Source organism: Botryllus schlosseri, chromosome 9 (assembly GCF_051294905.1).
Source record: "Botryllus schlosseri isolate E-star chromosome 9, Bs_hap1, whole genome shotgun sequence".
Taxonomy (NCBI): domain Eukaryota; kingdom Metazoa; phylum Chordata; class Ascidiacea; order Stolidobranchia; family Styelidae; genus Botryllus; species Botryllus schlosseri.
The window spans coordinates 20,592,586-20,619,597 of NC_137244.1; the positions used below are offsets into that span (position 1 = coordinate 20,592,586).

The window sequence follows — 27,012 nt, forward strand, 5'->3', positions numbered from 1 at the left end:
TCGACGAGTTTTGTGGGTATAAATATCTCGGGAATGGGACCTGAGACGTTTAAGGTGCATATTTTTAAACTGCTCGAAGCCCTCGCCACAACTTCATTTAAGGGACGAATCGTTTCAAGTTTTAGTGATGGTAAAGCATTATAATAGTGCCGGAAGAAGTTGGAAGAATATAATTATGTATACAATTTTTCCAGTTCTGCCATACATAGTTATCGTTGGGGGCCACAACGACAAAGTTATTGTCTGCATACTGCTGAATTGGTGACATTCTCCCTATTGTGTGTACATCTTCTGCCGCGACATTGAAAACGTATTGCTAAAATCAGTTCAATATAGAAATATATGCCCATGCACGATTTTAAGCTTTGATTATGGCATCCATAATTGGGTAGTGACTCGTGTGCTCTCCACCGAATTCCACTACATCTGTGCCCATTATAAATATTTCTGAAATTATCATGGATATGCTTGCATTCATTTTTGTTATGTGACAGAAATAAATATGATTTTTTTTTATATATAACGCCTTGCGTTATGACTTCCATGTATTTTTTGGTTCAGGATTTGTGGGCGATGCCATCACTCTCACTGGGACTCATCTTAACGGAACAGCGGTTGTGTTTTTTGGTGATGCGGAATGTGAGATCGCGTCTCAAAACGCTACTTCGATCACGTGCGATGTTACGGAACCTTCGTCAGGCGGTACTTACGAGCCGATGGTGTCAATTGTTGGCGTCGGATATGCCGAGACAAACGGTTTATCATTCACTTACATCATTGAAATCGTGTCCTTCTCTCCTACCGAAGGTAAAATAATTACTGTGTCTATGTCATTGAAATACTATTTGATTAAGGAGCGTGGGTAATCGTTGAGTCTATTGCATAGGACTGCTTAATTTCAAATTATCTCCAACATTGTGACACAATGAAGAGATATGAATTATGCTTCGGTGGTCAAAGTATCCTTGATAATTGAGTAGATGTAGATTGTTTGTTTGTTTGTTTGTACTATTCATGGTGTTTGTCGACTACAATGGTCAATTACACCAGGCCGATTGTCTTTATTTTGATTCCGTAGTGTAGTACGGACCACCTCCAAACTGTGACGTGAAAGAAATATAGCATTCAAAAAGCGTTTTTTCAGTCAGGCTCGGAATTGAGTCACAGCTAGTAACGATCGATTGTTTCGTCTATTTGGATGTTTCGTTCTTCTTCACGTTGCGATTCATGGCTCATTTGTCTGGTTTCATTTTCCAGGCAGTGTGGGTGGAGGCAATACTTTGACGGTTTCGGGAAGTGGATTTCATGTTGATAGCAACGTCTACGTCGGGCGTGGCATTTGTCACGTCACACAAGCCAATTACAACTCCATTGAATGTGAAATTGAACAAAGTAGGTGGAGGAATAGGAATAGGGCTCGACATATTTTTTCTGCATATATACCGACTCATGATATACATACACACGATCTGTGCATGTGAGTGCATGATGTGCAAACACTGCTGGATAAGAAATATGCTTATGCTCTTAAATTGCTCCGAAAGTCTTAAACTATTCATCAAACTTCACTATCACATCAATTGCAAACGCTACCATGCAGTGGAACATTCACTATTTCGCCTCATTTCCAATTCATGATGACAAAACCGGACTCTTGGACGATTCTAAACTGAAATTTGTGAGTTGAACTTGGACGCAACCTTCTTAGAATTACTCAGACTCGGGCTAACTCGATGGCAAAATCAAAATGACTCGAGTGGACTTGAAGTGACTCGGAATGCCGTAAATTTGTTAGAACCATGGACGCAACAAACTAATCGCGTATCGGGGAAATAGTAATAGATCAGAAGGTCGCATCTTGGTATTTCGCTAACGAAGCAAGTATAGTTATGGCAACCATTGGCAATCTGTTAGTTATACATCTTTGGTCGCTAAACCATGTTATTAAGGCCACTTAAAGGTACCGAGTACTGAAGTGGTACGCTCCAACGATGTAACAGCAATGGGCCGTTCGTTGTTCCGACATTTCAATCACTAGGACACATTCATTCATACATTTATATTATATTTATATTTTTTTCTGCTCCTATATTTGAAGATATTTGGCCATGAGATTAATAGCCTACTTATCAGAAGTATACCCGAATCCTGGATTGGAATTACAATGCTGAACTTGAAAATGTTTTGATATCAAATCAGTCTCTATTATCAATCTGTTGGATTCAAAATATTCATGGTAGCTGAAAATTATAACCCGATAGCTTTTATGATGGCATCATACATTTTCCATATGATCCATATGGTGTCTATATCTTATAGTTAATATATATCAAGTACAACAACAATTCTATTCAAATAGTTATAAATGTGATGATACTTTTCGTGCCAGGCCTAAATTGATGCAAACGTAAATCACATTTTGTGTGTTTACAGTCAGTCTGCTGGATCGGCTCACTTTCAACAGGAAAATTCATTCCCGCCAAATAAGGCCTACTTGGAAGACATAGAATACCCTTATAAATGCTGCGGCCCGCGGCGTCGTCAAAACTGGAAAACTGGCCCGCAAGCACATTTGAGTTTGAGACCTCTGCTGTAGATCATTATCAAGACCATTCAACTTTTTATTTGGCAGTGCTGTAACATTATTTGCGCTCGACCGTTGTGAGATCCATTCAATATCCCTAATACAAGTGCTAGTGTCGTGGGGCTGCTGATTTTTGTAGCGGCGGCAATCAATCAACAAGATGATGAAATCTTAAACATTTTTGATCAGCGCCATCACTCTCAATGAGAGAAGACCCGGTGACCTCACACGAAGTTGACATTGGCGGCGACGGTGTCACAGTGTTTCAGTCCGACCCATACGATTTTCATTGGACACTGGGCCAAGCAGCTGAACACTGCACCGTAAGCTCATTCCATTATTGATATTTCATATGTCAACTGACGTGGTGTCTCATTCCTCCATTTCTAGGATTGTGATGACCAGTGGACTGGATTGCCTACGGCTAGCGGCGATGAAGCGTTACAATCACCCGATGGTTATTTGACTGAATCTATGGGGTCTGTGTCAATCTACACGCCTCAGTTTATATCGCCAAGTGAGTAGGAAAGTTTGTTGCTGCCTCACAGTCGGAGGTGACATCAGACTGTTATGAATTGATGGAGTTATTGCTGTCTATGACTTGCTGTGTTCAACTCTTTTGAAGGCTATGTGTGTCTCGGAAACCTACTGCTGGACCAAGATCCACCTGAAAATTTTGCTTGCGTGCACCATATGCTGGTCGAAGAGACTAGCCCTACCCTGTTCGCAAACGTGGGCTCACTTTACATGTGGAAGGCGGGTGGCACCCCATTTACTATGTTCACGACTACGGCAGATCCACCGACTATGTACAAGCTCAAAGGTATGTAAAAAGTGCAGTACTTCATGAATACTCAGAGCGGGTGAAATACTCAAAGCAGTCTGCGTTGCTACTTTAGTAGAAGTAAAAGTATGACTAAAATTTAACTCAATTACAAGTAGAAGTAGCATTTTGAGAAATATGTCAAAATACTTCTAGTAAAAGTAGAAAATAAGTTCTTAAAAGTACTTGAGCATTTAGTTTAAAAAATAGATTTGGTCTAAGAATCTCATATTTTTAACAGTTCATTTGAGGTGGTTACTTTCAAAATTGCATGCCAGTGAACTCGTGATCACAATGTGCAATGAATTAGGTGTGGTTCAAAAATAGCAAATATTCTTCAATGTGATGTGGAAGTGGCATTATATATTCTTTGTAGTCGCATAAAAGGTAGATATTTGAAGTTTTCACGTCATTCGTACTGCTGTGAAGTCATAATGTGTGATGCTCGACTCAAAGCTTGATACTTGATTAAGAATTGTATCTTTCAGCTTCTCGAAATTCCCAGACCTAATAATAGGATGTGTGAAACGCAGGTAAAGTCAGTTCACAATTACAACCCCTCTTTTATTTGCCGCTCCGTGTGCTAATTCTCTCTGAATATTTGATGCAAATTCTTTCAGACCTATCGCAACCGATTGCCGACATTTCCGTTCCTGTAAAAGTAAAACTCTTCAACGACGATTGGGAGGAGCTGTATTCTGTGACGTCACCAAGCAACTATACCTTCACAGTTGCTTTGACGCCGGTGGTTAGCTCTGTGTCGCCGGCGCGCGGCGGCACAGGGGGCGGTACCCTTGTCACTATTGGCGGATCTGATTTCTCGGATACTATGAGTGAAGTAAGAGTTGCATGTAATGTACTGATACAGAAAATCATTTTCAACCTCAGATCGTACATGTTGGAAATAGTGTTGGGACGACTCGTGTCATGAATTGACTTGAGTTACCTCCAAAAATCTGGTGATTTGACATATCCAGTCACATTAACAAATCTAAAGACCTGTCTTGACTCGAGTCAAAAATATGCAATGATTCCTTATGACTTGTGACTCGAAACTAGTGACTTGTTCCCAGCACTGGCTTGCAATGATTCTAGTGCAGACCTACCGTGTTATCATGGAATTCACGTTATTCGCCATGCATTTTTCTGACCGTGTCAGAAATGTCTGATTGAATCTAATGAAATATGACAAAGTATACGGTCAGTTATTTCATCGCTTGTTAGCCAGCAGCCATATTGATTGAAAATACCGCTCCTAATCTGGCCGTTAAGTACATAGTTTCATTCACCGGAAGATTTACAACACTAGAGAAGTAGTATTATCCAATCATTTTGCAACCTTTCTCAATACGTCCTCTACATTTACAATTAACATACTTTCTTTCATTAGGACATCGTCGTAGAATATTTAAGAAAATTGTTGTACTTTAAAGCCACATATTACCTCTATATAAGAAAACTTTGTTGAGAACCAACTTTTCGTGTACTCAAATAGACGGGCTAAATATGTCAGTTGAAATCTAAGCCTTTTCACAAGTTCGGGAGATATAGTCTGGTAACCTTGTTTGTTGTATTACGCTTGACAGAACACTGTTAGCATCAATGGAGTCGATTGCGTTGTGCAAACGGCCAGCAACACGGAGATTACGTGTATAACTGGACCCAGTAATGGATCTGTCAAGGCATCGGTGACTGTCAACGTTCTAGGCGCTGGGCAGTCTTTGGGTGTTGAGTCTCAATTTTTCTATGTCGGTGAGTGTATATGTAATGACTCTTATAGATGTGCAGAATTTTTAGTGTACCTTACTGTTGTTGTTGCAGAACCCAAAATATTTATCCACTGGTCTAGCTGTGAGACTATTCGCATGGTGATTGCGTCTTCTGTGTTTTAATCTGAAGTTTGTTTGTATCTAGGACATCAACAAAATGGTACACTAAAATACCAGGTTTACACTTGCCTAAAAGAGGAGTGCAGTCTATGACGCCCCTAGCAGTTCCGGCACCTTACATAGCTATTTCGCCTACCAACACTTCACCACTTCATTTCATTGCTTGTCCTTTTATGTTGCCTTTTGTTTCTTTCCATGTGCGTTATTTACATATTCTAGGCCAAGGTTGTTGTTTACTTGGAAGACTACTCCATGTCATTTCTGCTGCTCCCTGTCTTTTCGTTTTATCGTATTCTAGATGTGCTTCGAAATGATGAAATTAATAATAATCTAAACTGAAGCTTACCAACTCCAAACAAACTTGGGCCCCAAGCTTTCTTAAATCTTATTATCACAGTTATATAACGTGTAAATGATGTATATATGATAGTGATTGAATAATTGTCCGAGTCCAAATAAGTTATTTACCACTGCTACAGTTTTCTGAAAAGTCCTGTCTTTGAATGTACATTAGTCTCATATCCAAGTGTTCTACATTGCTGAGAGTGGATTCCTTGATTGGTCTGCAAATTCAAATATCCACAAGACGTCACTAAAACAAGCGGAATATATTACCCGATCCCTCTTTTCAGACGTATGGTCATCCCCATATACTTGGGGCGGGCTAGGAGTGCCAGGCGAGGGCGCTTTCGTGGTGATTCCGGTGGGACAAGACATCATGATCGACCAAGACGTCGACACTCTCGAGATGTTGCTCATCGAAGGAGGACGGGTTTTCTTTGACCAGAAAGACATCGAATTCAATGCTAACTACATACTTATCATGGACGGAGGAAGATTAGAGGTAGAGATTATTGCCCGCGGACTTGACACAGTCTTTTTTACTTCTCTACTCAAGCAGAAGTGGAAGACTGTAAATGTCTACTCAATTACAGGAGTAGTTATATATAAGTGCTTGAATAAAAAGTGCTTTCTAGTTTCCAAAGTGCAAAAAGTCAATAGTCATCGTAGTCAATGGATTAAACACACAAACACTTGAGCGATTAGGGCGAGTACTTGGAAATCTTTTTAGTTATCAGTATCTCGTTACTGACCACCTAGTTATACAGCCTAGTTGGGCTCATGTCAATGATGCGAGTATCCCTCATTACGACGTCGGAACACTATGAATGATGTTGATATTTCTATCATGTGCCTTTTATGTTGCACACAAAGAATATGATACCCGTTCTATATCGCATTAGATATGATTTGGTATTTTTTCGACCGTACCTAATGCATTGCACTTTGTGACGATGATGGGCTTTGATCCTGACTTCACAGATGTGTCATTGAATAGTATATTCGTATTGAAATGAACCCAAATATTTTCGGCTGAAACTCATCAGGGGTAATCGTGAACAAGTAACAGAGAATCGGAAAGAACATTGTATTCTCTACTAGTTGCTGACGATTGCCCCTGACGAGTGTCAGCCGAAAATATTCGGGTTCATTACAATAGGAATATACTATTCAATTGTATATTGAAGTACTGTAACCTCCAAGATGCTCTTCAGATATCTCATTGTGTAGCCTTGTATTACATGTTTATAGACATCCGCAGTGGAAAATAGTATCGGAACTGTAATTCTGATCGATAAATTAACTCTTTCTGGCAAGGGGCGTAATATTTCAGTACTTGAAAAACTCGTCTTCTACTACTCGACTCAAATCAATGTCGTCATCCCTAGTTATAATATGTTTTGAAAGTTCATGTCAGAAATGTAAATGTAAATGCCGCAAACATTGTAAAGTGTGAAAAATCAGTAGTGGAGGTAGTCTACAAGAATGCATACTAGGGTAGGCAGTGAAATAAATCACTGCCAGCCTCATATATTCTTCACACCTTTGCCGTGATAGGTTGGGACTGAAGACGAACCATTTCAACACAAAGCCATCATCACATTGCACGGGCACGTCAGATCGACCGAGATACCTATTTATGGTACAAAAGGCATCGGTGTGCGAGAAGGCACTCTGGATTTGCACGGGCAGTATGTTCCTGTAACGTGGACCAAACTCGCCCAAACTGTGGAGGCGGGAGAGTCCATCATTGTAGTCAAGCATCCCGTCACGTGGCAAGCTGGAGACAAAATCGTGATTGCCAGTACAGGTCGGTACATTTGAGTTACGAATTCAACAGAGGCAGTAGCTATCGTTGGTCATTAAGTAGAAATAGAAATAATGTCATAATTTTCTACTGTAGTGCTAGTAGAAATAGCAATTTTTCAGTAATTAAAATGTTATGTATTCGGGAGTTCTAAGCATTGGTTTGTCTAAAAATCTAAAAAGGGTACAGTTGGTCTAAAACAGGGACGGGCAACACACGGCCTGCGGGCCGGATCCGGCCCGCAAAGGGATTTTGTCCGGCCCGCGGACTGTTTTCCGTCTTACATGATAATGTGGCTCTCGGCCCCAGTCTGCAGAGATTCCCCACTACTTGCTTACTAGGTCCAATGTTGGTGACTGTACGTAATTATATACACCTATGAGCAGCGTGCGAGAGTGGAGCTTACGCGTAAGCTCGTCGAAGCGAGAAGACTTGCATTATCGGCATTTACGATGTACTCAACACTAATGTCGTTTGTGGTTATCATTGTGTTTGTCGACTACAATGGCCATTTACACCAGGCTGATATTTCTTATTTTTGATTCCGTAACTGCCGACATGTCGCACGGCACACTTCTAGGCTTTTGTAAGACACCGTTTATGCCAGTGGTTGCCAACTCAAAATGAGTCGCGGACCACTATTCAAATTTCGTAGAGGACGAAGGCTGCATGAATTCAATATCGAGAATAATTAGACCACACAGTTGAACAACGACGCTATCTCGTCACCTACTCAGCCCTAATGAATTGATATATTTGTAAGTTTGGGGCACTGGACTTATCGAACGCCTTGAAATCTTAATGAAGGATTGCTCCGTGTGTTGATTGATGAGAGAGAAGCAGAGACGGTGACACGTGTATGACAACGCTATTCTCAAATCCACATTATCTTCGTCATTATTGGCGAAAAATGGCTGTGAAGTGACATTGCTGTCGTTAAAATACATTCATTAAGTACGATTTATTCCTCGTATATGCGGATAAATGGGCGAATAATGTATCGATTCAGCAATCCGGCCCGCCAAGTCTTTAATTTTCCTATATCTGGCCCGCCGACTGGAGAAGTTGCCCGCCCCTGGTCTAAAATATACCCACTTAAGGAGGTTGTGTAAGTACGTGAAACCATTCAAGTTCTTTGAAAAAGTAGAAGTTCTTCGTTACTGGACACCTTTGGAAATCGATTGTGCCTATTATTTCCTCACGAAACTTGATTTCTTCACTTTTTCAGTGTTATGCTTGCCAGTTGTGCCACCGCATTTTGTCGCTTGTCCTTTTATATTAATGTTCTGACCTAGAGATAGGCTTTATTAAACTTATTCTGTAACAAATGACAAATGAGATACACAGTAGTAGCAGTTCAAATACGATAACGCAAGACCCAACACCTAAAGCAACTGACAAGGGACTACCTACTCACAACACTACGTAAGGAGAGTGAGCGTGATCGATCAAACAACTAATGATTGCAGTACAGATAAGGAATGCCTCCTCTATATATCGCCTAGGCCAGTGGTTCTCAAACTTTTTTAGGCAGCTTCGCGCCCCCTTCAGGTGCTTTCCCGCCCCGCAGTTTGAGAACCACTGGCCTAGACCACTGGCCTAGAACTACTGGTGTCCGATCTCAAAGGCTACTCCAAGTCGTTTCGACTCCTTCCTATCTTCTCATTGTAGCGCAGTCTTGTGGTGTTTTGAAATGATGGAATTTTAATAATAAACTGAACTGAATTGTAATACACTGATCACAAAGGTTTGCTGTTTTATTTTGTGTGTGGATATTAACTTTTCCTTGAATGGATGTCGACTTCTGTCGAGATTAGGTGCAGGTGGACTACATAGACAGAATTTAAATATGATGACAAACACAACATACAAGAATTAGACTAATACTCGGGGCGTATAGAGTGACGAATTGCTGTGGACTGATAGTTTTGCGTAAAAACTAATCCTCTATAAGCAAAATATGCATACAAATTAATTTTATTATTAACCATGTGGATTTGTTTCGGATAAAAGGTGACAAATTCAGTCAAAATGAAAATGAAGAGGTTACTATCGCATCAGTGGCTGCTGACGAGGTCACGATTACTCTTACCGATCCTGTCGAGTACAGGCATTGGGGGATAGAAGAATCGTTGTCAGGTGCGTCGAATGCTGCTTATCATCAAACGACTTGAACAATAACTTGTAATCTGACATATTCCGTAGATGGCACTGTACTTCCCGCACAAGCGGAAGTCGGACTCTTGACCAGAAATGTTGTGGTCCGAGGTTCGAGGCATGCGGATTGGGACGAACAGATCGATGCTTGTCCGGACGGTTTCAATCCAGGCGAATTTGCAGTGCAGACTTGTTTTCTGGTAATGTCAGAGATCTACCATGCATTCATTGTAAAGAATGTTGATCTTTACAAGACACAATATGATGTAATAAAATTGGTTTTACACGATGAACATGCACAAAGTGTGCCTACAATGAGCCATGTCTAATTCTCTTATCGGTCATACCAGGGACGGCACGGAGCAGAAAGAGGATCGGACCAGTTTGGTGCGCAAATCATGTTCCACCATCCCTCTCAATCGCTCCAGCAAGCTTTCGGGCGTTTGTCTTATGTCGAATTCTATCACATGGGTCAGGCTTTCCGACTCGGGAGATATCCGATTCATTTTCATTTGATGGGCGACATGCAGTACAGGAATTACATCAGGGGATGCTCCATACACGAATCCTTCAACAGGTATCAGATTTAAGTCCTCAATTTCAATTATGCATGGCTATTTCACGTGGTTCTTATGAGGATTTTTCTCATTAAAGCTATCCATACTCAATATAAAACTGCTTTAGCACTTTGTTTCTGACCTCTGGTCATAAGCAATCGTTGAAATATTTGCTACAAAAATAGAATTTGTGCCCGGTTTTCAATTGCGTGCGTGATTTCTTCTCCAGAGCCGTGACAATTCACGACACTCACAAAGCTCTGGTTGAGAAGAACGTGATATACAACGCCATGGGCGGCGCCATGTTTATCGAAGACGGCATAGAGACCGGTAATATACTCCGGGAAAACCTGGTGGTATTCTGCCGACAGAGCACGTCGTTGCAAAACGAAGATATCACTCCAGCCGCGTTTTGGGTCACCAATCCGGACAATATAGTTGAACACAACGCAGCAGCTGGTGAGCATTTATATGTGTGCAGATGCGTAACTTACAAAAAAGCTTACTTCACTGGCATTACTAGACTCAAACATGTCCTGGAAGAGTCACATTCAGTCGCAGGAATAAAAATTATCAAAAAACTGTGGTTTGTTCTACAGCCTCAGAGACTACATGCCAGTCTGGGTCCTTCTGATACTCCTCAAATCATTTTTCCTATCGAAGTTACAATATAACATCATCTGTTGGAGGGCTGCCAGTAAAGCTGCACTGAAGCCGCTACAAAAACTACAACACCAGGTCCTCCATATCATAGCCATGGCCCCAAAGGGACCAGGATGTGTGTCCAACAAATCACTGCTCAAAAGATTCGGTGTCCTAAACATAAAAGATATCCGGAAACTAGAAATTGCAAAGTTTATGTATCAGTTCCACTGCGGCCACTGCCCCGAAAACTTCAATTGATTCTTTACCTCGGTATCAAAAGTGCATAAGTACGACACACATGAGTCCAAGTCGTCCAACTATCATATGGTGGACAAAAAAATATCATCGCTCTATCGAATATGCCAGACCTGAAGTGTGAAACAGTATCTCGCTGGCTATCCGACAGTGGTCGAGCATGTCCACATTCAAGTCGAAATACAAGCAATTTCTACTGAATGAATACTAGTCAGCCCTCACCATTTACCAGACCACTACCTGACGTATCGATCTCACCTTCTGCAACTTGCCCCCTGATTTTATCACTTTCCATTTTATATTATCATCTTTTACTTTCATTCAGTGTGCACGCCTCCTCTTTCCATCGCCTAGGCCAGTTGGATGTCTGATCTCAAAGACTACTCCTATCATTGTATTGCAGTCTTGTGATGTTTTGAAGTGATGAAATTTTACGAAAAAACTTGAATTTGAACTTGAACTTTTAGTGCAATAGTGATTAAATTGTTAGGTTTGACTGAAAAGCACTGCACATTAAATTTATTTCAGTTATATCCAGTAGCAGCGAAACAATTCCAATTTCACACATTTTACAAAAAATACAGTCTTTTCAGTGGCAAATTTCGTTAGTTCGCGATGACCCAACATTATGTTGCAGGCTTGCCGAAAAGGAGAGTGCTGCGTTTTTTCGTGCGCTGTCATCTTGAGAATGATCTTTGATAGAGTTTGAATAAATACATCGTTGATTATCGGAAAAAAATTATGATTAGCTGTAAATTAGTCAACTTCATTAAAATAACATTGTTGGAACAATGGTGATATAGTTTGTTGATGTTGTTTCATAAATTGTCATTCACGATCTTACGTCTCGCTAGTAGCGGGGATAATCTCGAATTCACAGACGCAAAGTCTTAGATTTGGATTCACCGATTTTGACACGGATGCATGTTTTTCACACAAGGCTTTGATTGCTTCCTTACGTGGTAATATTTGTCTGCCTTTCTAGGTGGAACACATTTTGGATATTGGTATCGAATGCACGAGAATCCGAGCGGTCCATCGTTCACCAATTCCATTTGTCCGAGGAAGATTGAACTCACAAGCTTCTACAATAATACCGCTCATTCGTTAGGATGGTTCGGACTTTGGATTTTCCCGGTATGTAAATTCAGAATCGTTTAGTATAGCTCGGTCTGATCACAGTTCAATATCTGTATGTTTTCACGGGCTTTAGTCTCATGAATGCAAACATATAGAATACAGTTGTTTTGAAATTGTACTGGCTGTAATGGAAATGACTGTCCAGCTCAGTCATTACACTGACTTTTCAGAATTAGGGGATCATATTACTATAATTTACATAGGATATGACGTCAAATATACTGCTTTAGCACTCATTTTGAAGTCTGCTATGCTCACGTATGCTCGTTCCTTGGAGAAGAGTTGTTGTAGCTACGGCAATCCTAGTTCATGACAGCGACTTTAGCAACGTCGCTTCCCTACCATGTTGTCACTAACATCTGATTTTGTGACACAGGAATACACCCCGAAAGCTGGCTCATGCTGTAATTGCGAGGGAAACGGTATTGCCGAAATACGTAACTTCACCGTTTGGAACGCCGATAAGGGGGTGGAATTTGTCAACACCGGAGCTGTTCAAGTTCGAGACTCGCTGTTTTTTAACAACCGATTCGTGAGTATTTACGTTTGTCAGCTAGTCGATATTATCAGGAATTTAAATTGAATCACTGTCCAACAAAGCTAATATCACTTCTTGGTGCCATGAGGTGTTGTCCCAGAATATCGCCCATCAAATACTAAGTGGTGCATTTTTTTTGCAAAATGGCTGTAGCTCCGACGACATACCCAATTAACACATGTTGATAGACTAAACAGGATTATACTAAGGCGTAAGTTGCTTCATGCTACTTACATGACCATGAGGCAGACATTTCAAACGAAGTTGGAGTCTGGGGCTGGATTACGACCTGCAGGACGAACCAGTAAACTAATGGTAACACAGCAGCTCCCAATTATAAACAACATTGTCTTTTTTAAGGGGAAACTTGGCTTACCTTATTAGAAATTTGCTATGCTATTTGTGTTCAAAATGTTCTATATTTAGTCTTCTCTTTCTTTCTCGCTACTCTACTGCGGATGATGATCATTCAAATTTTCGGTAGCCCTTTCACCTACCTAGTCCGTGTCGTCTTTTGGGGATGAATGACTTATCAAGTTTATTTTGTCATGTTTCCTGCTCTGATTTGTAAAAAAAACCGAAGTAATGTATGCCGGTAGACTTTTTGCTTGCTGACAGAGGACTACAACAGCTGAGGAAGGATAAGAAACGCTATTCGAGATTCTACAATATGTTTAATTGTTCATTGGCTCGGTGTATTGTGAAAATAATCAGCTTGTTTCATGGAAATTCATATTGCAGGCTGGTGTTGAAGTGAAAATGATGATAGACCCACTTTGGGGTGAAGCAGGAATTTACGATTCTGTGATCGCTGGCCATTCTTCCATCTCGACACCGAGTAAGTTCATCAACTGTGTCTTATGCTGAAATATTATGGAATGAACCACGCTGAACTTAATATTGGGTGGATCAATCACATTAGCGCTAATGCAAGCATTGAATATTCGCTTTTTCCAAGACCTACGTTTTTCCAAGAGCACGATGATTGGAAAAAGTATTAGTTGAATTCAAATGTAAGAGTTTCGCATTCTTCAGATGATAAAAAAGGGAGCGCCATCGTATTGCCGTACACGGACGGTTGGGAAGTGAGCGGCGTCACCTTCATCAATTTTAACGATCCCGGAGAAGCCGTGCTCTCTACGACTACCATTGTTGGCACATGTGCGGAATATTGTGGCGCATTTCACTCAAAGTTCAGCAGCATAGGGCACGTCGCCGTTACAAACTTGGGAAAGTTCAGGTTGGTTGAACATATCATTTTATTAAAATTTTCATCATATCAATATACCAATCAATACAAAAATGAATGCTGCATGTGTCTGTAGGCAAGGTCGATATGTCAAATTGTCGTACGGTCATCTTGAGGGCTGACTAATATTGATTCAGTAGATATTGCTTGCATCTCGATTAGTATACGTTGAACAATGTGACAGCTTCCATTTTAGCTGTGTAAAAAAGTATTCGCCTTCAACAGTAGCATAAAAACATGCCAAGATTCCATTGAATCATCACATCAGATATCAAATGAAGGCCAAATCATTGATCCGCTTTTCCACCGTAAATTTAAAAATCAATTGACTCCCATCTCTTATCCCATGTTGCTAATATTCTAGGCTAGCATGATTTGTGACAGCATTATTCTGTATGAGTTTGTTATGGTTGCTTTGTACTCCTATTGTCATTGGTAGGGCAAATTTGACAAATTCGGCAAGTTATGAAATATGTATTCCGAGTTACAGTCTAGTAGGAATATGTGACGTTTCAGGGTGTTACTGCAAAATTCGTAATTAGGTCAGGTATTCTTAGACTGGTTTTATGAAGTCTGTGAAATGACAATGTTGAAACTACAATTATAAAGCATAAAATTTCATTTTCCTTTATTCATAAGATCTGTCCTTATTTTTAACTTAATTGAGTGTGACGGGGACTCAGCGGAAGTGTTGACCATTTTTTCAGTCACCCGGTAGCTATACAACTAGTTCATATGTCAATCATGGTGGTAGCTCAAAGTGATGACCGCTGTTTTAGTCTTCAACTTCCCAAGCTTTATTCGGAATTTTGTGTAAATACAGTAAATTTTGGGGGCACGACCACCAAAATAATTTAGGAGTGTGCGCTGAAAATGTTTGAGAACCCTGGTTTAAACGATGTCCATATTTGAAATTCTTGATTTAATCGCATCATTTTGTGTACAGGTGGGAACACGAAAACTTCATTGAAGACGTGGACGGGAGTTTGACTGGTGCTGGAATGGCTAGAGTTGTCATACCGTCCACAGACACTGCTCCATCAAGCTGTGTGGAGAAATCAGAGTGGAGTGTTGGCGGATATCCAGGTTTGATATTTCTTTTTTTAATGTGCCGCACACTAGCTATGCTGTTGTAATCTATTTTCTGCGATTTTCCTGCATGAGTTCATGGGGTTGCGACTGTTCCAGGTATGGAATGCCCGGATATGCGCCTTCACAGAGTGGCGTGGAATAACGCATTGCCAACGTCGCTGGACGGTTCATCGGCTAACCTGACTAATCAGCATGGCACAACAGAAGTGTTTTTTACGTGAGTGTTTTGTTGTGTGACTTTTACACTCCGAGTACATCAGTAATAACAGTAGTGGTCTAGTAGCATATGCATATACAGTCATTAAATAACGTCGTGAAGCTGTTAAGCAGTAGTGGTTCAGTAATAAAGATATACTGGTTTGATCATAGGACTGAATTGCAGTAGTGGTTAGGTAATATATATAATGGGACGTAATACAGCAGGGGTTTGGCAATATATATGTAGTCATTAATCATCATGGAACCATGATACAGTAGTGGTTTGGTAATGGCCATGGAAATGTAATACGAATACCTGCGTTACTAGTACTGGCGCAGGCACGAATATTTAATACTTCAGTTGTTTTGTATGGTCGAGTTTGACAATTGGAATATTTGGTTGTATCAAGTCAGCAACGTAAGTAGAACTAACGGCTTTTTCAGATTTAAAGAAAGATATTGACAATATCTCTCTAAGATTCATCGTCTTGCTTCGTAGGAAAAAAGGAATGACGCATCCGTTAGGATGGAGGGCGTTGCTTTTCGACGGCATAAAGTACGAATGGCTGTTCGATCATTTGCCGCTACTGTCCAACATTACGTACTCTGCCATGTTTTCCAATTATCGGGTGAGCGATACGGTTAATGTTCTTTCAAAATACACGAGACTATTTTTTTGGACTGTATCTTATCAAAGAGTGGACCTAAGAACGATAAACATGTTTTTCAAGCTGTTCAAATGTTTGGTTGTAGCGGTGATTGTGTCATCTGGTGGTTTTTCCTATGGTTGTAATGTTCCCTGTTCAAGAAACTGCGTTTTTTTTTATAAAAAGGCTTAATATTGGTATGTAAATGGCATATTTTTATCATAATAACAAATGGTGGTTCTAAATTATAAATTTGCGAGTATGACATACGCATGTAAGTACCAATTTCCTCTACCATCACGCACTGGCCTGTTTCGAAGCAAGACATTCCAAACTATTTCAATTTGAACCAGCATCTGTGTAAGCCACCAACCCCCAATTCAATGATTTGAAATTGACTCAAAACCTCCATTAGACTCATCAATGAATTTGTAATACTGTCAATCAAAATTTATTCACACTTTTTTCTTCGTGTGACTCGAGTCGGAAGCCTCCACAAAGTTTGTGGCGTCATGCTGGAATTTATAACAATACGTGTGATGCAGGAAATTCCATTACTTTTACAGTCTTCGGAATGCAATATCATCTCGCACACGTTTACTTCCACCCCGGATCGTTTCACGATTGTGGCGGGGCAAGACAAAAATAGCACCGACGCTCCATTGTCCTGCTCAGATAATGAGCACGGAGATTATTATTTTGACGAAACTACAAAGACACTGGAATATATCGGTAAGACTTTGACTCCACGCCAGCGGATCGCATTTAAGTTTGCGGATGCCTGGAATCCTGTTTTTGAATTTAGTGAAGGGAGAGAGTCTACTCTCAAGAAAGAAACGTGCGACGCAATCTCCGGATCCAAGCGCCATCAACCGAGATGTCAGCATCAATATGTATCGATGTTTCTTCGAGGTACGTTAATTTCTTTCAAGACTGCATTCATTGCATGTAATTTATTACCTCGAAGTCTTTTTGGCACGATAACAAGCATATAAACTGTGATCTGAGAAGTATGGTGTGGTGAAGTATGGTGAAGTATGGTGTGGCAATGTAGTTTTAAAAGAACGCCAAACGAAGTCAGCTGTACCTGGCAACTATGAGGTGGTCATAACAAGGAAACGTGAGAGTAAAAATTATGCAACACAAGGAGAGACCATAAACAGACGTATAGCAGTATACAATATTGAAAAAATTTGAAATTGATTGGACTTGAAAATTTATATTTTGTCTCTTTGCTCTTCACAGGATTGTATACCTCCGCCAGATCCAAACACGGTCCCACCTGCACTCGAAAGGCCCAGAGATTTTGATCGGTGGTCGGACGCGGCCTACTGGCCGACAGGCACTGTGCCAGCGGCCGGAGAAGACGTCACGATACCTTCAGGTTTTTTTCCACATCAAATTTTCTCAGTCAACGAATAGTAGGAATGGAAAATAATTTGAAATTTTAATCGCTGATCACTAGGTCCGGCAAGGTCGAGTGTATCTTTCATATAATTTCCTTAGGCAAACAATGCTGGATATTTTCTATGTACTCTCTGAGCGTCGTGTGGGAATATCTTTTCAATTTTACTTACAGGAGATTGGGTTGTGGTAGACGTTCCCACTTTAGAGATCGATACGTTCCTTGTTTACGGCGTGGCGGAATTCGAAAACACCGTACAAGACACTGAAATACCAAATAATTTCACTGTGAAGGCCAGGGTTATTTTCATTCGGGTTCGTATTTGAATTTTGCCGATTTACAAGTGCTGATTTGTATATCAAACAGTTTTGTAGTTGACGTATCAAAATAATGGCCTACCACAAACTATTTCCCTATGCATCACACTATCTCCTGACTTGTGAGATGTAGCTTTGGATTTTGGAAAGCAGAATTTATCACTGTTGGGTGCCATTGCTGATTTAGAGATATGGAATTTGATTTCAAACGGCAATGAATCATGACTATTCCTGTTGCTGATTTAGAAATTTAGAATTTGATTTAAAACAGCAGTGAATCATCATTTTACCTTGAGCTACCTTTGATGAATATAGAAATTGAGAATTTGATTTAAAACAGCAGGAGATCATTCATTACTGTACCTTGAGCTAGCTTTGAGTACAATGCAGCATATCACGACAACTCATTTTCTTCGATACTTTCCAGGGTGGTAGACTCATCTTAGGCTGGGAGGACGATCTATTCCTTGGTCTCGCTGAAATCATACTCACTGGCGATATAAGCGACGATGAGTATGATCTGACGCAAGATGTGACTTTGGGTACGAAGGCTATAGGTAATTATAACTGCATGGGGTATATTAGTGTAAACAGTTCCAATACAAGATCATCTGTTTCAAATAGGTGCGTTCGGGGGATTAGATCTCCACGGAGCGGATGTAGCGACTGCCTGGACCCACCTACTCTACACAGCGATTCCTGGCGAGAGCACCATCATGCTGGCAGAACTAGTGGATTGGGTCGAAGGTGAGACAGTGATTTTATTTAACCGTGTATTTATAAATTATTTTTCCGGTTCTTAGCCCACAGTGCCTGTTGAAGTCGTTTTTCTTTGATTTTCTTTACATTGAATGCTACCTTCCCAATAAGGGTACATTTGCTTTGAAGTGACACACGATTCTTTTCGTGCAGGGAACGAAATTATGATCACGCCGACTGCTTTTGATCCTTGGGAGGCGGAAATATTCAAGATTGAATCGGTGTTTGTAAATGCGGGAACCAACACTACCATGCTGCAACTGAACGTAACTCTTCAATATAAGCATTTGGGTAGGTTAATCGAATATAATACCACAGACAGTGTAAAAATGGTGTGAATATGGTTTTGTAGCGAGTGATTACACGTTCGGCAATGCCGACTACAGGATCGCCGCTGAAGTTGGGCTCTTGACTCGAAATATCAAAATCCGATCAGATTGGAACGATGACTCCAGCGGGCAGTCTTTTGGCGGCCGTGTCGTCGTTGGAACGGTGAACTATCTGCTTTTAATATAACTGCAAAATGAAAACATCCTTACTATTCGTTGAATATTTCGGTATGCCAAGTCCATTGGTAGCCAGTATGGTGTATTTCTACTAATTCAGAAGACTCAAAGAAGGCATTGCTGGCTTGCGTCACTTACTTAAAATGGCTATTGATTTTATTGGTTTCGAGCTTTTAAGGTCAAACTAGGTCCTGCCCAACTGATTTTTTTACCTTCTTGGAAATCACTGCTACTACTATGGTAGAAACTTACAATCTTACTTCTACTTGTTGATGATAACTGATTAGACCACCTCTGTTCAATTCCTGGAAAGTATGTGGTTATCCGGAATACAGTAATAAATAATATTATTCCTATATGTAGCGATATATTAAATTCATTCGCCAAATATCTCATCTTCTTGTGTTTGAATTTAGATCAGTATTGGACGGCCTGGGTTGACATGTACATACTGATTTATAACGGTGTAATTCCTTGCATTTTTATCAGTGTCAGTAGCCTTACACTCTCCGTTGTCAGCCTCGTGTGATATAGCAATAATTCTATATATTGAGTGCATGATTGGACAGGGGACACTGTCTTATCACCTGATTTTGAGCGGCAATTTATCTGTTGTTGTAGATTCTACTGCAAAACACACAGTTTATCGGTTACGCCCGCGTTCAAAACGTTGAATTTATCGGGATGGGGCAAGAGGGATACTCCGATCGCAGGGACCCGAGATATGCATTTGTGTATTCCGAAACAGGTTTCTCCATCGTGTGATACATTTCTTGAATTGGGACTAGCCGATTGATTTGCGGCAGGCACACAGAACGGGATACGTCCGTCGTATTTGAAGAAATGCTCCTTCGCCCACAATTACAACACTGCGGTCGGGGCGTTCGGAGCTAACTCGATTACGATGAGCGACAATGTTATCTACCACACTGTCGGTCCTAGCATACGGGTCCAAGGCGAAGATAACAGGTACAATTACCCTCAGATTTCGGGTTTCGTAAATTTTATCCCACTTGTAGCTTGAGTCGTCATTTCAAATGTTCAGGAATGCTATGGCAGAGTCGTATAAATACTAGGACTGGGCAATATCCAGTATTTGAGTGATTCAATTATTAAGTTTCGTGTGATGTCAAGGTCCCGAGAGCCACCTATCATGACAATATACGCAATAATAATGACTTTAAAACATCACACCTGTATCTCTTTCGTGGCCACCAGGAACTTGTGGCCATTTAGATGTCATCCAAAATCTCCTATATCTGGACCAACAGTATTTCCCAAAGCTTTGTGAATATAACGAGGCTTGATCATTACTTGACGGAAGTGTGATTTCATAATAATTTGTAGTCTATGGAACCTATTTTTTATTTCGAGACTCCAGAAGTGGAGAGGAAGTATTGCATCTATATATTTGTTATTAAATTTTTACTCTTGGTGCGAATGCTAGTACTTCCGTTATGTGACAAAATTGGCTGTCACAACTCTGCTCGAGTCAACGCGATTGATACCTCATCTCGGACTGGAGTACTGGAACTTCTTTGCTCAGCCCCAGTTAATACACAATTATGAAGAAGATATTTGATTTTAAACGCTTTCAATTCTTCTCTCGCTGTAGAGTTCTGGATAATCTGGTGTCGCTCATGATCAACCCAGGTACTTATAACGGTAAAACAAATTACATTTGGGACTGGTTTGGCGCTATCCAGGTGGGTTGTACGTATGCTTAGTTTTGACTTTTGCGACATCGTGTCTCTGCATATCCAAGGTGTTTGCCGCGTCATCAGTCACTCTTCAAGGCAACGTAGTGGCCGGGTCAGAGCGTTCTGCTTACTGGTTGGGCGGTGAACCGTGCGATGAGGAATGGTTTTCTGGTAACACGGCCAGATCAAGTGTGTACGGCGTATATGTGAACAAGTTTGGTATGTAGTCCACTTCTTTTACAATTGTAAATTCATCCTGCTGTCATTTCTATCCTTTATGCTGCTTGTCATTCGGCAATATTGCTTCATTCACTGCAAATAGCTCGGTGTATAGTCTTTTGCATTGACTTGATTTTATCCATTTTACCACACCGAAAGCCATATGCAAGCAAGGCTGTAGATAGACCTATGTCTGTCTCTGTAGTAATGTAGGTATCGACCTATTGAACTTGAAGTACTAGTTTCTTCCTCAGCCGAAGTTTTGCTGTAAATCAATGATGTTCATGTCGGATATGTTTTCCGAATTGCCTTAATTATAAGCAAATATAGATTATATAGACCAGTGGTTCTCAACTGTAGGACCGTGGCAGGCTCTACCGGACTGCCAAATATATTAGACTTTTTATATCTCAGATCCAAAATGCATAAAGTTGGACGCCGGTCTAATAGGTAGAGAAATGAAACATCGAATTTTAAATTGATTTTTAAATTTCGATTGGGTGCTGTATGAAACTTTTTAAAAGTAACCTACACCTTGTTTACCAAAGTTTATATGTGAAACTATAAGGAGACCTGTAAACTAAATTTTGACAATACAACTTTGCGACATTAAGCAGTAGAATAGAGGCTAGGAAACAGCAAATTCGCATTTATTTCAAGGAAACCGAACAATTCAAGTTAGTGGTTTTCAACACCACTTTTATTTGAAGAAACTTCAATAAAACCACATATAACACGACTAACATCAAAAGCAGCATTAAATGTAGTTTGCAATTATTGAGGTTTGCCGGTCCGCAAAGTAAAAAGACTGAAGATCGCTTCAATACAATATAATGATACGTATCAAAATTCTGATATTAGTCTGGTTTTGGTTGTAGATAATAATTTCAAAAGTATAGATGTGGCTGAGACTGGTAGATTTCGAACCTGAGTGTCTCCAACTCGTAACTTGCGCTTGGAGCTTACCATACACACATCATCATTTGCAAATTATGAATGTGTCAATTTTTGTTCTCTATTTTATGTGTTCCCGTGTTTAATTTCAGGCCAAGGCTTGTGCTCGGCGATTCGCGATTTCAACATCCACTACTCTTATTATTTCGGTATTTACTTCCAAGACAGTAGCAATATCGAAATATCCGACTGCCTCATTACCGACTCTGGAGTCGGTATCTTGACACTGTTCAACGGGTGAGTCTTTTAATATGTTGATGAAATTTCTACATTTTTGTCATAGCCCTAAGAATCATCGCGCAACTCTCGAATTTTTTCTCAATGACCGAATCAAACCTGGTACCGACATTCATACGGCCACCCAATCCGAGTTTTGTTGTCACAATGGCGCTTATGCCACTGTTTTCTTATACAAGCAGATAGCAATTTAGTGAATTTATGAACAGATTTCGATTGAATTTTCCATTACATGCAGACATTCAATTATCCATATTGCTGCAATAGTGTTATTTGCAACACCTCGAATTGCTTACATGAATCTTGTGTGAAATGACCATGATTGATTAACTATCGGCGGATATTGAGAATAGCTTATAGTCCTTCATGAAATTAGCCTGTGTTGTTGATGAAATTTATTAGCTTGTGGTACAATAGACATTCGTAATTCTAAGTACCATAATATGATTTTAATAATTATAATATCTCAAATCCAAAGAATAATCAATCTGCCACCACACTTCCTAGGACATTTTAAGAATGTCTACTTGAATATTTTCTCTCCTTTTCACAGACCATCATCCACGACTCATCTCTACCAAGAGAAATACGGCTCGATTACCAACGTCCAAATTGTCGCCGTCACTGAGCCAGGTATATATTTTCACTTTCAAACCCCGAGACTTCGTCACCACCTTTTTCGTGTTATCAGGAGTTTGCCCGCAGCTGGATACTTCCGCCGGATACATATTGGCAAGCTCAAACGCTCAGACCCCTAATGACGTTCGCAGTAGCACAGTGGGAATCATGGCACCGTCGTTCATGTCTGCTCATAATGCCGCTCCGAAAAAGCCCTTCCCGGGCTTGATGCAATACCCTGCTCTGGGCGGTAAACTCACAATCCAAGGTACGAATTTTTGTTTATTCTGATCCGGCAGCATTCAATATCTCTGCAGTCAACACTCCGAAGAACGCTCCATACCATAATCGATATTATTCAACGGTTCAACAATATTCAACCGATTATTCAATCATTTGTTTTCAAATGTCTTTGTACTTTTCCAATTTTGAGCATGAATACAGGTGAGGGATTTTATTCCTACCATGACAAGTCCAAAAATGCAAATCCTAAAATATTTCAATCAATCCACTAAAAGTCCTGGATCTGCTATTCGTCCAACTGTTAATGAAGGCGCAAATATTAAAAGGTTGGCACCAGCTCAATGCCAAAAACGAGTCCTTGCTATTGTTTATTAAATTATAGACGCCAACTTTAATTTTAATCTAGGCGATACTACTCCATGTGTATCGATTCGCAGGCGCGTCTTTTGTGAATTTTGGTGACGCAACGTGTTCTGGTGTGGATCACACCGCCATCACTATGAACTCGAAGAACGAAGACTATCACCATCCCGTATTCGTTAGTCAGTCGACATTTGTCAATTCCCCAACGGGAACGCGCGTTTACTACAGCAGGCCCAGTCTAGGGTGAGTTGAAATTGGGACAATTATGTTCGTATGCAGATCGAATTTTCTGCGGGAAGAATTGTAGGCAGAGAATGCAAAGAAAATTATTTGGATTTGGTTATTTTTATTGGATCTTGATCTGAGGAATATGAGTGTATGCCTTGGCATATGTATATCTTGTGTTTATATTGGATCGACAAGCTACAAAAGATCCAAAACATCGCTGCTCGTTTGGTAACTAGGTCAAGGAAGCGTGATCACGTAACACCGATTCTTAGATCCCTTCATTGGTTACCCGTGAAATTTAGGTCTGAATACAAGCTTCTTCTGTACGTCTTCAAATGCATGGAGGGAAGTGCACCAGCGTATCTTCGTGAGCTAGTGACAATGTAAAATCCCGGTAGAGCGCTACGTTCTCAGTCGCAAAAGCTCTTGTCCGTTCCAAGAGTCAGAACATCGACCTACGGCGAGAGAACCTTTTCTTCCTCGGCCGCCATTCTGTGGAACAATCTTCCAATTTCTATCAGACTATGTGACTCGCTATATGTTTTCAAACGCAAAATCAAGACCGTTTTATTCGCACGAGCGTTCGAACTAGAGTAGTGTTCATTCCGCCCTACAACTATGCACTTCGTCTTTTATACATATCCTTTGCTTTTATATTTTATTGCCTTTTATGTACAGCGCCCTAGTGTTGTAATGATATATTGTTATATTCGGCGCTCTATAAATTATATTATTATTATATTCTTTATTCACAGTAAAACTGGTACATACACACATAATCCGGGGAGCAACCTGCCCCCAAAGGAAAATGGCGAGATTGGAGTAAATTTTTTAAAATTTCAGTTATACATTCAAATTGTTATTCCTATGCAATACACGGAGAAGTCAGATTACAGAATTGCAGCAGATGAAGAATTGGCAAGGGTTACAGAGCAGAGGTAGAGATGATTGAAGATGAACAATCGAAATTACAGAAATTATGCTGTGATTCACAAGTGTAATTTTAGTCCAGTGGAGCATTCAAGGCCTTCCGAAGAATGTGCACAGTCCCCAATAATGTGATCTTTTGGATCATGTCGAATCGAACGTTACCCGGAATTTGTTGGATATGTCTCATGAGTTTTTTGCTCACGACCCCTGTAGCGCCAATGACTGTCGGTACAATGTTTATTTTGCATCGCCACATTTTCTCACATTCCATTTTGAGGTCTGCGTATTTGGAGTGTTTTTCTGATTCTTTTTGCTGTAGGTTGTGATCAGCTGGGACAGCCAGTTCAATGAATAAGCATTCTCTTTTTCTTTTTAGTTTGACGATTATATCCGGGCGGTTGCTTCTGATTTCGCGGTCAGTTATAACTGGTACATCCCACAGAATTTTTACTTGTTCGTTTTCTGTCACTGGTGCTGGGCTGTAATCGTACCAATTTTTTGTCTAAGTGGTGATGTCAAAATGTTTGCATAATTCAAGATGAATGTAGTGACCAATCCTATTGTGTCTCCATGTGTATTCGGTAGCTGCAAGTGCACCACAGCCGGACATGAGATGTGCTACAGTTTCATTTTGGTTGTGGCACATTCTGCATTTGCCGTCCGTGTTTTGCTTCAGAATATTATTCAGAAATATTATTATTATTATTATTATTATATATTTAGTGTGCCCCAATTTGTTTGGCTTGATTGCCTCGCCATTACAATGATTTTGTGTTGTCTTTCGAGTGATCAAAATCTAGAATCTTTTCGAGAAACTTGAAACCCCCTAATATCTTCGCCCAATCTCATTCCTTTTCAGTAAGTGTAGAGCTCAACTTTGGGTTTTCAGGCTAAGAGCCTGAACCATCCCCCTTCTGCAGTGAATAGTATACTCTGTCAAGTCGATGTCTTTACTTCAGTAAGATCAACCCATCCGACTGCGTTGATATGGAATGCGACGGCCACAAGAATTTCATAATCACCGATCTTGACGGAACGTTCCTGGGCACTCCGGGAGACATTATACCTGAGGTATCCTATGATCTTTCTCCTTTTGTAAATCTGAGGATTCCAAACTTTGCATCGCTCATATACCGTGTACTAAGTCATTCCAAATTGATGACAGTTTTCATGTCAGGTAATGAGGTCAAGTTTCTATTTAAGATGTTCAAGTACAAAGCATGCCCTTTGTTTGTGTGTGTGAAATTACCATGATTAATGCAGTTATTTTCGATTTTTTCAAATTTACAAGCTCCATAAAACACAATGCTTTCACGCAATTTCTCATGTTCCGCTGCTAGTACTGCATCGATCACCCATCATTTGATGCTTAATTTTGCGACAGGCCGAATTTGAATGGGACGGTGACAAGGCTAGGGGTCTGGGAGACTACAACATTCCCGAAACTCTTCTGACTTATCCAAACGGAACTAGAATACCAATCGACAAAATCGCGCCCAACAAAGGAATTATGCGGTAATATCTCAACGTTATGAGTGTAATGTAGAACCGAGTCGCCTTGACACCGTGTTTCTCCGGCCTAGGGCTGATGACGCCACCAGGAATTGTGTGTATCAATCGGCCTGGCAAGCGTACGAATGTCATGGGTATGATCATCAATTGTTTTTGTTGGAGAGTTTGGATATCGACAGCGAGACAAGGAGGATTGCGCCTGTGGCGCTTCTCACCGACGGATACGTTGATCTCGAAAATGGTATGTCTGCGACATTTTGGCTGAGACGATCCGGTACATGACACTTTTAAAAATTGAAGCAGTCAACTCAAATTTCAAATTGGAAACCCCCATGCTATAGCAAAATAGTGTATTCGCTTGCTTTTACCACGACTAAGTGACATCAATGACTACAATCGGCTGTATCTAATAGCGATATGCTGTTGACATTATTACCGACTATAAAAAATGACTTTGCGGCGATTATTGGTAACACGTCTATCATTCTCCCTGCAACTTATCAGTTTGATCCATTTTGATTTCAACAGGACCCCAAGACCATGGATGGTGTGCGGGTTACACCTGTCAATTGAGACTATCGACTTTCTTTACCACTACCGCTATCGGCTCTGTTTACGAGATACACTTCTCTGGTGGGTAGCTGTTTTGGATAAGGATTTTTTCATCGTTTGATTCCAATTAATATTGACTAAATGCACAGACTGTGTATCCTACCGACCAAGTAGAGTGAGATTAAATGCTATTATTTTACTCAGCTGCGTGCAATCCGATGTTTATAGCCGATTCAATGCTCACATTTGCAATATTCTGTCTCTAATATTGAACAAGACAAGTCGTAATTCTTTGCGCAATTAGGCATCACTGGTCTTGTAGTCTGCGAATGTTGATTGCCCGTGTTCTGCGATTGATCGAGCTCACCGTCATTGCTTTAACTTCAGTTGGCTTATTTGGGCTATTAAGTATATGTCCGTTCGTTAATTTGTATTACTTTGTATAGGTTTGTTTCTTTTAACCGCAAGTGACCGCAAACCTAGTTTCATGAACAACGTTGTCTTGTGATATACATTATATCCTTTCTGTTACGCCATTTATTTGAA

The 27,012-nt window shown here is 40.4% G+C and overlaps 2 protein-coding genes across 2 annotated transcripts in view; one reads left to right on the top strand and one right to left on the bottom strand.

Moving 5' to 3' along the window:
- Positions 1-27,012, bottom strand: part of LOC145445955 (E3 ubiquitin-protein ligase rnf168-like) — a 306,333-nt gene that overhangs the window by 200,750 nt on the left and 78,571 nt on the right. The gene's annotated exons all lie outside the window — the stretch shown is intronic.
- Positions 1-27,012, top strand: part of LOC145446721 (fibrocystin-L-like) — a 93,251-nt gene that overhangs the window by 53,962 nt on the left and 12,277 nt on the right. Inside the window, exons 46-85 of the mRNA XM_080325073.1 lie at positions 562-807; positions 1,258-1,392; positions 2,774-2,907; positions 2,975-3,101; positions 3,210-3,407; positions 4,028-4,245; positions 4,994-5,159; positions 5,929-6,140; positions 7,196-7,448; positions 9,459-9,584; positions 9,651-9,802; positions 9,953-10,179; positions 10,389-10,618; positions 12,045-12,196; positions 12,576-12,731; positions 13,479-13,575; positions 13,773-13,977; positions 14,933-15,072; positions 15,175-15,295; positions 15,776-15,905; positions 16,490-16,655; positions 16,729-16,835; positions 17,169-17,307; positions 17,503-17,642; positions 18,073-18,202; positions 18,270-18,392; positions 18,558-18,695; positions 18,757-18,896; positions 19,532-19,658; positions 19,717-19,879; positions 20,526-20,616; positions 20,676-20,829; positions 21,876-22,020; positions 22,574-22,653; positions 22,712-22,906; positions 23,319-23,487; positions 25,362-25,473; positions 25,787-25,917; positions 25,986-26,155; positions 26,443-26,547. Of these exons, the coding sequence (XP_080181199.1) occupies positions 562-807; positions 1,258-1,392; positions 2,774-2,907; positions 2,975-3,101; positions 3,210-3,407; positions 4,028-4,245; positions 4,994-5,159; positions 5,929-6,140; positions 7,196-7,448; positions 9,459-9,584; positions 9,651-9,802; positions 9,953-10,179; positions 10,389-10,618; positions 12,045-12,196; positions 12,576-12,731; positions 13,479-13,575; positions 13,773-13,977; positions 14,933-15,072; positions 15,175-15,295; positions 15,776-15,905; positions 16,490-16,655; positions 16,729-16,835; positions 17,169-17,307; positions 17,503-17,642; positions 18,073-18,202; positions 18,270-18,392; positions 18,558-18,695; positions 18,757-18,896; positions 19,532-19,658; positions 19,717-19,879; positions 20,526-20,616; positions 20,676-20,829; positions 21,876-22,020; positions 22,574-22,653; positions 22,712-22,906; positions 23,319-23,487; positions 25,362-25,473; positions 25,787-25,917; positions 25,986-26,155; positions 26,443-26,547 (6,150 nt within the window). The remainder of the gene's footprint in view (positions 1-561; positions 808-1,257; positions 1,393-2,773; positions 2,908-2,974; positions 3,102-3,209; positions 3,408-4,027; positions 4,246-4,993; positions 5,160-5,928; positions 6,141-7,195; positions 7,449-9,458; positions 9,585-9,650; positions 9,803-9,952; positions 10,180-10,388; positions 10,619-12,044; positions 12,197-12,575; positions 12,732-13,478; positions 13,576-13,772; positions 13,978-14,932; positions 15,073-15,174; positions 15,296-15,775; positions 15,906-16,489; positions 16,656-16,728; positions 16,836-17,168; positions 17,308-17,502; positions 17,643-18,072; positions 18,203-18,269; positions 18,393-18,557; positions 18,696-18,756; positions 18,897-19,531; positions 19,659-19,716; positions 19,880-20,525; positions 20,617-20,675; positions 20,830-21,875; positions 22,021-22,573; positions 22,654-22,711; positions 22,907-23,318; positions 23,488-25,361; positions 25,474-25,786; positions 25,918-25,985; positions 26,156-26,442; positions 26,548-27,012) is intronic.